Below are 13867 nucleotides of genomic sequence, written 5' to 3' on the forward strand. Positions count from 1 at the left end.
TAAGGTTCATTAGTTTACATTAGTTAACTACATTAGTTAACATGATCTAATCATTAACTGCACTTAGCATTTATTAATCTTTGTTAATGTTAATTTCAAAAATTACAACTAATACAAATAAAATCATGTTAACATTAGTTAATACACTGTGAACTAACATGAACAAACAACGAACAACTGTATTTTCATTAACTAACGTTAACGAAAATTAGTAAATACAGTAACAAATGTATTGCTCATGGTTAGTTCATGTTAGTTAATACATTTACTAATGTTTAACTAATGAACTTTATTGTAAAGTGTTACCGGTTCTTCAAGCAAATTTGTGCATTTGATCAAAATATCTGGATTGAGTTGTCAGAATATTGCACGTTCTGATGTTCATTGGAAATGGCAGATAATCAATACTCAAAACCATGATCAGCAATTCAGCAATTGGCTGGCGACAAGACAGCAATGTAAAGACATCATATTAAAAGAGCATTACACACCTGATAAAAAAACTTGACAAATTTCTGTACCTTTATAAGGAAATAGCCAAACGACCAAAACAACATAAAAGTTATAATAGATAAATGAAATGTGTATTATTTTGTTACATGATTCCCAATTATTTAATGATTTCTAGTATTTTTACAGGCTTTGTATTTATATTTCATGTAGTAATTAGCAGTTTAGCTATTTAATTTTACATGTGAAGCAGATTTGTTACGTGACAGCATTAATTAAAGTTTCCTAAGGGTCAAGAACATTTGTCTAATGGCACAGTAGACAGCAGTTATCTGCATCTCCTGCGCTCCATCAAGCCACTCTCATAATAGCTGTTCAAATTATTGCATGGCTTAGTGTAATATCTGTATAACACGTTTAAGACTCCAAAATCGATTTCATTTTATTCCACACTGCATTTGAATGTATATTAAAACATTATTAAAGACTACTTTTTCACAATTTAGATTTTATTTTTTCTTTCAAATGTGGTTAAATCTTCTGAATCTTCTGAGTCTCCCTCTGTCTGTGCTCACTCTGTCTGTGCTCACTCTGTGTGTGTGTGTGTGTGTGTGTGTGTGTGTGTGTGTGTGTGTGTGTGTGTGTGTGTGTGTGTGTGTGTGTGTGTGTGTGAATCATTTTCACTCTTGATGGTTAGAGTTTCCAGGGATACTTCTCCCAAAAATAAAAATTCTGTCGTCATTTACTCACCCTCAAGTAGTTGCAAACCTATATGACGATATTTGGAAGAATGCCAGAAACCAAACAGATCTTGTCCACCATTTACTAACATAGTAGGAAAAATAAATACTATGGTAGTCAATGGGGAATGAGATCTGTTTTACTGACATTCTTGAGGGTGAGTAAATGATGACAGAATTTTCATTTTTGAGTGAACTAACCCTTTCATTGCTGTATGCTTTTGCCTGCCTATATAATTATAAAATAATTTAAAAAAAGTATTACTTTGCACTCATAAAGTGACCTATAACATCCAATGACATGATACATTTTTTTTTTTTCTAAATTTAAATGATCTCATGGATGTGGCTGTTTTGGTTCACAGTCATAGGGGCACCAGCTGACTCCAGTAAATGTGACATATTCCTTTTACATTCACCCATTTTATATGCATATCGCCTGTCATGCAGTGACAGTGCCGACGGGGCTTGGGTCTGTGATCACTGCTTGCAGCTTTATTTAGGTAATTATTCCCTCACATAAATCTCTCAAGTAAAACTGTGTCTATATATTATGATAGATTATACATTATAATATTATTTTCAAAGTTATTTTTAAATCATTTTAATTTATTTTATTATTTTAAATTATTGTCCCTGGTTCAATAGGGTACACTTGCATGAAAGTAGCAGTGGGCTGGGACAGACTTTAAAAAGATGGAACCTAATCCTGTTTACATAAGCCTGCTCCAGTGCAGGTTTGAGTTTACGGATCTATTGCTATGGCAGCAACTCCGGGATGTGCTTCTAAGAACCTAAAAATCCTGGATTGTGTCAAATTGTCAGCAATGAAATCCAGCTAATTTAGTAATCCATGTACGAAGAACAAGCCCCAGGTAAAATGCTGTAATCTTCTGCCCAAAAAAAACGTTGAAATTACCAGCCAAAAAGTAAATCTGTCGCAACCCAAACACGCAGTGCAGGCAGTGATAGAGTTCTGTGTAGTGGCATTTACTGCAAACTGCAAACCGAGCCCAGGTTTACTGCAAACTGAGCCATTTACTGCAAACCAAGCCCAGGTTAACGCACAACCACATTATATTTAATTAGTTGAATCACAGACTTTTGTAATTCAATAACCACGATTCCATTTTTATTTTGATTAATTGTACAACTCTAGACCTAAGGACGGAAATGTTCAGACAAAAAATAAAAAAATACCTACATTAAATGTAATTAGATTTTTTTATATTTAATAACCTTAATTTACAGCAAATAGATTTCCTCAAATTCCTTTTAATACTTTTTAATGGCCTGTGCTATGCACCCTGCTATAGTCACATTGTCTTTATTAACTTCTCCAAATTTCTAAACTATGGATTCAAAACAAAAAATGACATTAGAATTCCTCACACACACACACACCTCATGCATGTAGGGGTCCACCAGAATCTCGAAGGGCCCCACGGCCAGGGAAATGTTAGGGGCTGCAGTGGGGATGGGCAGCATGTAGTGGTAGGTCTTCTTGCGCATATCGTGGGTGTAGACTGTCTCCACTAGGTCCCCACAGGACACTGCCACCATGGAGGCATCCACTGTAAACTCCAGCTTCCATGTGCACAGCTCAGAGTATGAGTCTACACATGGAAACCAGAACCTAGTGAAGAAAATATAAATATAAATATAAAGAAACCAAACAGTATTTATGTATAATTTTTTACCTCTAATACACCACTGATGCCGGAAGTGATTGCTCGCACTCATTGAAATACACACGAGAGATCACTTCGAGCATCAGAGCCCGTTTTCAGACTTCACCAACCGGATGCTCAAGCGGACATAGTGGTGTATTAGAGGTAAAAAAAAAAAAAAATGATATAAATACTGTTCGGTTTCTCACACAAACTGATCGCTTCGTGTCTTAGAACATCAATGTGTCGTCACAAGCCGCAGGGTTCAATTTGGATTTGTCGGTGCATGTTATTTTCAACTCTTATAGATTGACATGCATTATACGACTGACAGACCACAAGTTAAAAATCATAATTTGTGTTCTACTGAAGAAACAAAGTCACACTACATCTTGGCTGCCCTGGGGGTAAGCAGATAAACATCAAATTTTCATTTTTGGTTGAACTTTCCCTTTAATGTCAGGCTACTATCCCTGATGTAGCCTAGTAGGTTAGGTGCACATTTAGAAAGCATGCTTTCACTGTGTGATTTAGTATATTAAAATGCAAAATTCAAGATATGGGGCAAAAATGCCCCGTATATATTTTTGTCTGTTATATTTATATCATATAATATAGTTAAACAATATCATATGAAGAGTGACATATTGACACAACAGCAAATGTGATACAAATTTTATACAACTGTTCAATAAACAAGATAATATTAAAGCTGCAGTCTGCAACTTTTTTTGTGTTAAAGATTTACAAAAATTATATTATGAGAATATACAACATGAATCCATTTACCAAACCGTGTTTTTGTCTTATCCTGAATCATTATGGTACACTTATATTAAGTATTTATATTCTGACTATTTCAGACGAGACTGGTAGGACTCGCCGCAGAGTATCACAGTAACTGCGTGAGTCGCCATAGACATACACGGAGAAAAGTAGCTCCGGCTAGAACATACATGGGCAATATACGGCCCGGGGGCCGGATCCGGCCCGCATATTGCTTCAATCCGGCCCCCGCGATGCGCTCGATGCACTCACAATTTGGACATTCATTATTTATATGAAAACCCCAAATCGCACGAAAATCACACACAAAACACATAATTGTACAAATACTTAAATTGTGCATTTATTAGCTTCTTGTTTTAGTGAAGAAATGTCACTTTCGCTTAGTTATCACGCATGATGAACCACGTGACGTGAGATGATTGACAGGTCTGACGCAAATCAGGAAGAGGAGACACATCTGGCTGCGTTCGCTGTTTGAGCTCTTCAGATCGCATAATTCAGTGAAAAATGAATAAAAATGTTTTTCTGTATCACGAAATATTTTACTAACATGATAACTAATCATTATTTCTCCAAATATGCGCACCATTGGATTAATAGGCCTGGCGGATGCTGTATTTTTTATGTATTTGAACACAAATAAACCGGAGAAAACGAGAATAAATGTTGTGTGAGTATAATGATTTCTATTCAAAATAACGATCGTTACAGATTAATTATTTTGCACTCCTAGCATAAATTAAGAAATTAATGTCACTGCAAACCAGTTTAATCATAAACAGTGGTTAAATATCGAAGCTGGAGTCTTAAACCTTTCTGAAGTTTCTAAAATGATGCTCAGATTGTCCAGAAGTAATAGTGTGATATTTTGACGAGTAATGAATTTTGAACAACAATAATCTGTGATCTTTGACGTGAAAGGGGTTAAAAACAATCCAACAGATGTCGCTGTGTGAAATTACAATTTGCGCCTTTACTTCTCTTCTTCACTCCTCAAAGTAACAAATTCTAAACAGCCGGCGGCATAAAAAAAAATGTCAAAATGAGTGCAGTAAAAAAGAGAAAAGTTGACTCTGAATGTCGAGCATTCAATAAAGAATGGACGTCAAAATATTTCGTCACGAACGTCGGCTCAAAGGTGATTTGTCTGATATGTCAGGAGAGCATCGCTGTCTTTAAAGAATATATTAGCAGCAGGCACTTCAATGCTAAACATGCTAATTATGCCGTGAATTTCTCCGCAAAGGAGAGGGAAGAAAAAGCCACGAGACTGTCCTCCAACTTAACTGCCAGGCAGAATATCTTTACCAAGCAGTCTAATCTCCAGGAGTCAGCAACAAAAGTGAGCTATATGGTGTCACACAAAATTGCCAAACACAGCAAACCATTTTCAGATGGTGAGTTTGTAAAAGACTGTATGGTAGAGGCAGCTAGCATGCTGTGCCCTGACAGCAAAAGTCAGTTCGAAAATGTGAGCCTGTCTCGCCGTACAGTTACTCGTCGCATCGAGGTAATTGATGATGAGCTGACATCTGCATTGCTAAAAAGGGCCACCGATTTCACATACTTTTCAATAGCGCTGGATGAGAGCACTGATATTAAAGACACTGCCCAGCTGCTTATATTCATCAGAGGTATTACTGACACATTTGAAATAGTGGAGGAGTTTCTTGCGATGGAATCAATGAAGGGGACGACAAGGGGTTCAGACCTCTATGATGCAGTGTCAGGATGCATGCAGAGAATGAACCTACTGTGGGCAAAGTTACTGAACGTGACCACTGATGGCTATCCAAACCTCACCGGGAAGAACACTGGGCTATTGCGTAGGATACAGGACAGGGTGAGAGAGGATGACCCCAACTCAACTCTGATTTTCTTGCACTGCATCATTCATCAGGAGGCCTTGTCTAAGTCTGTGTTAAAGCTTGATCATGTCACCAAAACTGTGGTGAAACTTGTCAATTTCATCAGGGCCCGGGCGCTTAACCACCGCCAGTTTATCCAGTTGTTGGAGGAGAGTGAGGCAGAACACACTGATGTGCAATACCACTCAAACGTCCGCTGGCTGAGCCTGGGCACAGTGCTACGCCGTGTGTGGGACCTGAGAGATCAGATAGGGGTGTTTCTGGAGAATCTCGGGAAGGCTGGTGACTTTCCAGAACTTGAAGATTCTGATTGGATGCTTGACTTTGCATTTGCTGTGGATTTAATGGGCCATTTGAATGACCTCAATCGGAAGCTGCAGGGGAAGGATGTGTTCGTGCACGAACTGTATTCCTACGTGCGAGCATTCAGAGCAAAGCTGACCCTGTTTTCCCGACAAATGACAAACAAGAGCTTTACACATTTCCCAACTCTCGCCACAATGAAGCATGTGCCATCCCGACTCACTGTCAAATACACCACTACACTCGAGGATCTGCACACTGAATTTAACAGCCGTTTCTCTGATTTCGGAAAAATTGAAAAAGAGATGGAGCTGGTGTCCGCCCCCTTTTCCTTTGACAGCGACCAAGCGCCTCCAGAAGCTCAGCTTGAGTTGATTGACATACAGTGCGATCCCACGCTCAAGGATAAATTCGCCTCGTTATCATTGGACAGGTTTTACGGTGCATTGAACGAGGGCAAGTTTCCTAACATGCTGAGGCACGCGCAAAGGATGCTCGTTTTATTCGGGTCCACGTATGTATGCGAGCAGACTTTCTCTGTAATGAACTTTAACAAGTCACACTACAGATCACGACTAACCGACACACACCTGTCGTCCGTGTTGCGCATCTCAACGTCGAACACAACCCCAGATTTCGGTGACTTAGTAAAGAAAGGCGACCGTCTCAGTTGTTCACATTGAGTTACAGAACACCGACAAAAAGCTCTTCATCTCAGTTGCATAGGCCGAAATACATTTTTCTAAAGTAGGCCTAGCCAAAGTTCCATTAAGTTACCCTTGATTGATGATGTTATTTTTACAAAATTGTTCAGTTTCCTGTTGCCACGATGTTCTTATGCATGTCCCGTAGATAGTGATGATACAGCTAAATCAAATTTAAATTTTGTGAGATGCATAGGCCTATATAGGCCCTTTATATCTTTCAAGCAAACATATGTGTGATGAAGTTGATCTGCACTCAAATTGTGTTCTATTTTATAAAAGATTTTAACAAAATGTGTGAAAGAAATTACAAAAAAAAAAATAATAATCACAACTGAAAACTGAATATGTTTTTCATTCAGTGATGAAGGTCTCCCTCTGATATATAGCCTCAATTAAATTTGATAATTCCAAGCCAGATTGCCTGAAGTCTGTATGTTAATGTAACTTGCACACATACATTTGCAGTTTTGTTAATAGTTTTCTATCTTGAAAAGCTACAGCTGGTATGAATGACAGTTCAACAATATGCAGGGTAGTGTAGGAAATGAATCCTTGAAAGTAAATCCAGTTATTGTAACCTTAAAGTAGCCTAGGTCAGACAGGCCTAGCAAAAATAAGTATCAGGCCTTGAAATAGGCTGTCAAAGTAACTGTAGAGTAGCCTTATACATATTTGCATTGCATTAATTTGTACCATTTATGTCCAAAGTGTGGCCCTCCGTTTACTTTGCCAAAGTAACTGTGGCCCTCAGACTAAAACTGTTGCCCACCCCTGGGCTAGAATGTTCCTCCGCAAGACGCATGCAGTTCTGTTTATTAACCACTAGAGGGCCGCGGACAGCAGCTTTAAAGGTGCCCTAGAATCAGAATTTGAATTTACCTCGGCATAGTTGAATAACGTACTCGGTTACTAACGTAACCTCGGTTCCCTGAGATACGGAACGAGTACTGCGTATGGGGAAAGGTCTCCCTTTTTCCCCGCTGCTGAAGCCTTTTTCAATAACGCAGTGTAACTGCACCGTCATTGGTTCACTCATAGACAAGTTGTTGAACCAATGGCGGCGCGGCATAGCTGCGCGGCCTATGGCGACAAAGCGCGCGAATATTCCCGCCGAAATGGGCGGGGTATAGGGCTATATAAGCAGGCGTTTCGCCATAGGATTTCAGTGTCAATCGACTGAAGCGACGACCCTGAGCCGCAGCCTCGTGGCACGGCAAGTGACGCAGTACTCGTTCCGTATCTCAGGGAACCGAGGTTACGTTAGTAACCGAGTACGTTCCCCTTTCGATACTTCACTCGTACTGCGTATGGGGAACGAATTCAACCACGCCGTGCCACGGCTGGGAACGATATAGCTTGCATTTGGCCACCCAGAGGGGGGCAAAAAGGACAAGCGGAGGCAAAGCCTAACCGAACCCATGGTTACACTGAAGGAAGATACTTCCTATGGTGGCGTGAAGCGGGACCTGTTGGAAGCCGCTAATCACACCGACAGGACCCGAGCTTGTAAGGTCGGGACATCGAGGTGATAGAACCTGACAAAGGTGGACGGCGAAGACCAGCCGGCCGCCTCACAGATGTCTTGGATGGAAACTCCGTTGGACCAAGCCCACGAGGAAGCCATTCCTCTAGTGGAGTGGGCCCTGACTCCTATGGGGCAATTAGTGCCCAGTGAGGAGTAGCACAGGTTAATAGCATCCACTATCCAACGGGAAATGCGTTGTTTCGAGACCGGAGACCCTTTGGTGCGGCCGCCAAAACAAACAAAGAGCTGATCCGACAGTCTGAAAGACTGTGATCGGTCTATGTGAGTCCTCAATGCCCTGACTGGGCAGAGTAGCTGCAGCTCTGGTTCGTCCGCCGAGGGAGGAAGAGCAGAGAGCGAGATGACCTGAGCTCTAAACGGAGTTGAGAGCACTTTAGGGACGTAGCCATGCCTAGGTTTCAGAACGACCTTAGAGTCACCAGGCCCGAATTCGAGGCATGCAGGGTTCACAGAGAGGGCCTGCAAATCGCCAACACGCTTTACCGATGCTAGTGCTAGTAGCAGAGCGGTTTTTAGTGTTAGGGGCCTGAGGTCGGCTGAACCCATTGGTTCAAATGGGGCTCCTTTCAAGGCCCTGAGGACCAACGAGAGGTCCCAGGAGGGAATAGTGAGAGGGCGAGGAGGATTCAAACGCCTAGCACCTCTCAAAAAACGGATCACGAGCCCGTTTCGTCCCACCGATTGGCCAGCAATAGGAGCGTGGAACGCTGCAATGGCTGCTACGTAAACCTTAAGCGTGGAAGGGGAGCGCCCCATTTCCAAGCGTTCTTGGAGGAAAGACAGTATGGAAGATACGTCACTCTCCACAGGGTCTATGTTGCGTGTTGAACACCAATCAACAAAGACTGACCACTTCTGGTCGTAGAGGCGCCTCGTAGATGGGGCTCTAGCCTGAGAAATGGTATTTAGGACGTCCTCGGGGAGGCTAGTCGGCTCCCATCGAGGGACCAGAGGTGCAGAGCCCAGAGCTGCGGCTGTGGGTGCCAGATTGTTCTGTTTGCCTGAGAGAGGAGGTCCCGTCTCAGGGGAATCGGCCACGGGGCTCTTAGAGAGAGCCTGAATAGCTCTGAGGACCAAACCTGGTTCCTCCAGAGCGGGGCCACCAGAAGGACTCTGTGCTGGTCTTCTCTGATACGCCTGATGACCTGGGGGATCAGTGCGATCGGAGGGAAAGCATAAAGGAGCGTGCTGGGCCATGTGTGGGCCAGAGCATCTACTTCCTTCGAGAAAAATGTTGGGCAATGAGAGTTGTCTTCTGAGGCGAGAGGTCTACCTCTGCCTTCCCGAAGAACTCCCAGATCGTGAGGACCACTTGGGGGTGGAGCATCCACTCGTCGGAGGGGATGTTGCTCCGTGACAACATGTCCGCACCCAGATTGTTCCTGCCAGGAACATGAGTCGCTCTGAGCGACTGAAGCCTCGGAAGAGCCCATTCCAGCAGTCGTTTCGCCAGAGCGCATAAGCGGCTGGACGAAAGACCGCCTTGGTGGTTCAGGTATGACACCACCGTCATACTGTCTGACCGAACTAGAACATGACGTCCCGTCAAGTAAGCCTGAAAGAACTGAAGGGCTTTCATCACTGCTAGCATCTCTAGACAGTTGATGTGTAGATGGCTTTCCTCGTGGCTCCACGAGCCGAAGGCCGGTCTGCCCTCGCACCCAGCGCCCAGCCCAAGTTGGAGGCGTCTGTTGAGAGCACCGTCCTCCGTGAGACCGCCTGTAAGGGGACTCCGCGTTGGAACCATACTGGATCCATCCAAGGTTTCAGGGCTAGAAGACAGGCCCGATTGACCTTGAGACATAGGCGGCCGTGCCGCCATGCGCTGGGAGGAACCCGGAACTTCAACCAGTACTGAAGAGGCCGCATCCGAAGAAGGCCTAGCTGCAGCACCGGGAGGCGGAAGCCATCAGCCCTAGCAGCCTCTGGAAAAACTTCAGAGGGAGATAGGCTTTGTTCGTGACAGATGCCGTGAGCTGCTGAATTGCCAGGGCGCGCTCTGGCGAGACTACTGCCGTCATACGGACCGAGTCGAAAACTGCTCCCAGAAACGAAATTCGTTGAGTGGGGCATAGCGAGCTCTTGGCTAAGTTGACCCTGAGACCCAGGCATTGTAGATGGCTGAGGAGCACGGATCTGTGGCGTTCCAGCTCGTCTCGCGAACGGGCTAAGATGAGCCAGTCGTCGAGGTAATTCAGAACCCGGATTCCCATCTGTCTCAGAGGGGAAAGCGCCGCGTCCATGCACTTGGTGAAAGTGCGGGGAGCCAGAGACAGCCCGAAGGGCAGGACCGTATATTGGTATGCCACCCCTTCGTATGCGAATCTCAAGAATCGTCTGTGACGGGGGGCTATCTGGATGTGAAAATACGCATCCTTCAGGGTCCAGCGAGCAGAACCAGTCCTCGGGGCAAATGTGCGCGAGGATCTGCTTCAGCGTCAGCATTTTGAACTTCCGTCTCATGAGGGAGTGATTCAAAAGCCTGAGGTCTAGGATGGGTCTGAGACCGCCATCCTTTTTGGGGACCAGAAAGTAGCGGCTGTAAAAGCCTGTCTCGCTCTCTGACGGAGGAACCATTTCCACAGCTCCTTTTTCCAGCAACGACATGACTTCGGCCCGGAGGACATGAGCGTCGTCCGGATTGACCGATGTTTGAAGCACCCCGGCGAAGCGGGGGGGCCGTCGTGCAAACTGGAGCGAGTAGCCCTGGTTTACGATCCCCATGACCCATTCTGACACATCGGGGATGGCCTGCCAGGCCTCGGCCCGAGTGGCTAGGGGTTGAATAATGTTGGGTGACAGACCGCCGTTGAGAGGGTCGTACACCGCGAGGGGTGGAAGAGGAAATTTGCTCTTTTTGTGATGAGGTAAAAATTTGTCCGCCGTGAAAACGGCGTTTGGAGTGGGCGCAACAGGTGTGGGCCCAGCTGTCACTTGGAGTATGTTTCCCACGCCCGGAAATAAACGAGGCGGAGGGGAAATTACCCGTGGGAGCTTTTGGGGTGGTCCGGTCGTAACGGGACGGTCCCCCATCCTCTTCCTGTCCGACGAATCAGGACGACTTCGGAGGCACCGGGTCCAGCACAATCCTGGGCCGGGGTCCCTGGCGCCTCGGGAAGGGAGGGCGCTTCGCAGGCGCGAGCGCTGGCGATGCTCCTGGGGCGGCGCTGCCTGTGTTGCAGGTGGGGCTGGTTTGTTCTGCTGAGCCGGCGCAGTCCTGGGGCGGCTAGACGCAGAAGCGGAGCTGGAGCGCTTAGGCAAGAAATGCCTCATAGCCTGAGACGATTTCTGCGCGGCAGTAAAGCGCTCAGTGAAGCCATCCACTGCAGGCCCGAAGAGACCAGAAGGCGAGACCGGGGCGTCTAAGAAGGCCGTCTTGTCTAGGTCTTTGATCTCCGTTAGGTTGAGCCACAGGTGGCGCTCCAACACGACCAGGCTGGCCATGGAACGACCGATGGCCTGGGCCGTAGCCTTCGTAGCTCGCAGGGCAAGATCCGTGGCGCTGCGGAGATCTTTGAAGGCTGGCGCGTCGATTCCAGACTCATCCAGAGAGCGGAGGAGTTTGGCCTGGAATGCTTGAAATATGGCCATGGTGTGGAGCGCAGAGGCAGCTTGGCCCGCCGAGGTGTAAGCCCGTCCAGCCAGAGTAGAGGTGGTCCGACAGGGCTTGGAAGGAAGGGCCCTCTTCGTCTTCCAACCCACAGCCGCGGGAGGACAGAGGTGAGCAGCCACCGCTTCATCTAGGGGTGGCAAGCGCTCGTATCCCTTCTCCTCGGCGCCGTCGACGGCGGTGAGGGCGGAGCGGTGCGTAGTGTGGAGGCGGGCAGAGTAAGGAGCGCGCCACGACTTCGTCAGCTCTTCGTGGACCTCAGGAAAGAAGGGCGCTGAACGCTGGCGAGGTGCTTGGCGGCGGCCTGGCAGAAACCATTCGTCCAGGCGGCTGCGAGACGGCTCCTCTGGAGGGGCCCACTCGAGGTCCAGCTCTTCAACGGCTCTAGACAGGATGCGGAAGAGCTCGGCATCCATGCCCTGGCCATGCTCGATGGGTTCCAAGGGAGGCGGTGGAGCGGGGTCTTCCGGCTCGCCAGCCCATCCTTCCGCTTCGGAAGCCGCAAGAGACATGGAGTCGTCTTGTTCGTCGTCTGTTCCCCCCGAATGAGACGAGGTCACTCGCTTCTGCGGAGGGACGCTGCTCAGGGCGAGAGAACAGAACTGGAGAGAGTTCCCTGGGAGGAGAGGGCGAGGCACGCGGGGGGCTGGGCCGGCGTGAGCTCGCTCAACTCCTGGCGCTGAGTCGCTCTACCCCGCTGTCTTTTCCTCGCCGGACCGCGGGAGGAAGGAGACGGGAGGGCGCGAGCGGCGAGATCGCCCTCAGTGAAGAAGGCGACCCGCGAGCGCAGGGAAGCGAGACTCATACACTCGCAGTGCGGGCATGAGTCTCCAGCGAGCGCGCCGTCTGCGTGGGGCTTGCCCAGGCAAGCGACACACTCGCTGTGTCCATCGTCGTCGTGCAGGGGGGCCCTGCAAGTACCACATGAGTGGCGGGGCATCGTGAGACGCCGCTGCCGTGAAAACGGCAATTGGGTGGCTCTTTTAGAGCGGCGAGGGCCGCGGAAGCTCTTAAAGCGGTGAAAACCGCTGGAAATCGCTCTTTTGAGGCCGGCGTTTAAGCCGCGGATGAAGCTCTCAGGCGGCGCGCCGGATGGCGGCAGGGGACGCACAGGAAGCGGCCGGAAGCGGGAAGCGGGAGGCGGCGGCTCGGCGACGGCGCTAGAAGCTGCAGTCCGCGAGGGCGCCGGCGCTTTCTTCCACCGGCGAGTCCAGGCGAGTCCGCTGCGGGAGCCTCTTCAGACGGCGGCGAGAGCAGAAGGCGGCGAGCTTCTTCGGCTTCAGGCGGAGATCAGCGAAGAGAAGTAGATGTCGTCGCTGAAGGAGAAAACACTGAAATCCTATGGCGAAACGCCTGCTTATATAGCCCTATACCCCGCCCATTTCGGCGGGAATATTCGCGCGCTTTGTCGCCATAGGCCGCGCAGCTATGCCGCGCCGCCATTGGTTCAACAACTTGTCTATGAGTGAACCAATGACGGTGCAGTTACACTGCGTTATTGAAAAAGGCTTCAGCAGCGGGGAAAAAGGGAGACCTTTCCCCATACGCAGTACGAGTGAAGTATCGAAAGGGAACAAAAGTTCAGTACATGGAAAAAACATACAGTGAGTTTCAAACTCCATTGTTTCCTCCTCCTTATGTAAATCTCATTTGTTTAAAAGACTTCTGGAAAACACTCGGATCTCAACATAACACCAAATGTTACGTAACAGTCGGGATCATTAATATGTATGACCCCAATATTTGCATAATGCCAGCCCATTCGACGCATTAGACAAGGAAAGGCAGTATTAACGTCTGGATCTGTGCACAGACAAGGTAAGCAAGCAAGAACAACAGCGAAAAATGGCAGATGGAGCAATAATAACTGACATGATCCATGATGTCATGATATTTTTAGTGATATTTGTAAATTGTCTTTCTAAATGTGCCATTAGCATGTTGCTAATACTGTTAAATGTGGTTAAAGTTACCATCGTTTCTTACTGTATTCACGGAGACGAGAGTCGTTGCTATTTTCATTTTTTTATATAATTCATATAATTTTATATAATTCATTATAATTTATTATAATTCATAAACACAACTTCATTCTTTATCTCTCCAACAGTGTAGAATTAGACATTAGCCACAGAGCATAGCCTCAAACTCAAACAGAATCAAACGTAACCATCTACATAAATA

The 13867-nt window shown here is 46.7% G+C and overlaps 2 protein-coding genes across 3 annotated transcripts in view; one reads left to right on the forward strand and one right to left on the reverse strand.

Annotated features, from left to right (window-relative positions):
* Positions 1-13867, reverse strand: part of taf2 (TAF2 RNA polymerase II, TATA box binding protein (TBP)-associated factor) — an 81084-nt gene that overhangs the window by 57731 nt on the left and 9486 nt on the right. For both annotated transcript variants that reach the window (XM_067400817.1, XM_067400809.1), the window contains exon 6: positions 2595-2826. In XM_067400817.1, the coding sequence (XP_067256918.1) occupies positions 2595-2826 (232 nt within the window). The remainder of the gene's footprint in view (positions 1-2594; positions 2827-13867) is intronic.
* LOC137024116 (general transcription factor II-I repeat domain-containing protein 2A-like) lies at positions 4692-6503 on the forward strand. The gene has a single exon (XM_067391276.1). It carries the CDS (start codon positions 4692-4694, stop codon positions 6501-6503), a length of 1812 nt encoding a protein of 603 aa, XP_067247377.1.

This window comes from Chanodichthys erythropterus, chromosome 2 (assembly GCF_024489055.1).
Source record: "Chanodichthys erythropterus isolate Z2021 chromosome 2, ASM2448905v1, whole genome shotgun sequence".
Taxonomy (NCBI): domain Eukaryota; kingdom Metazoa; phylum Chordata; class Actinopteri; order Cypriniformes; family Xenocyprididae; genus Chanodichthys; species Chanodichthys erythropterus.

Excerpts from the sequence above, each read along its gene's own strand:
- LOC137024116 (XM_067391276.1), top strand. The coding sequence starts at position 4,692 with ATGAGTGCAGTAAAAAAGAGAAAAGTTGACTCTGAATGTCGAGCATTC.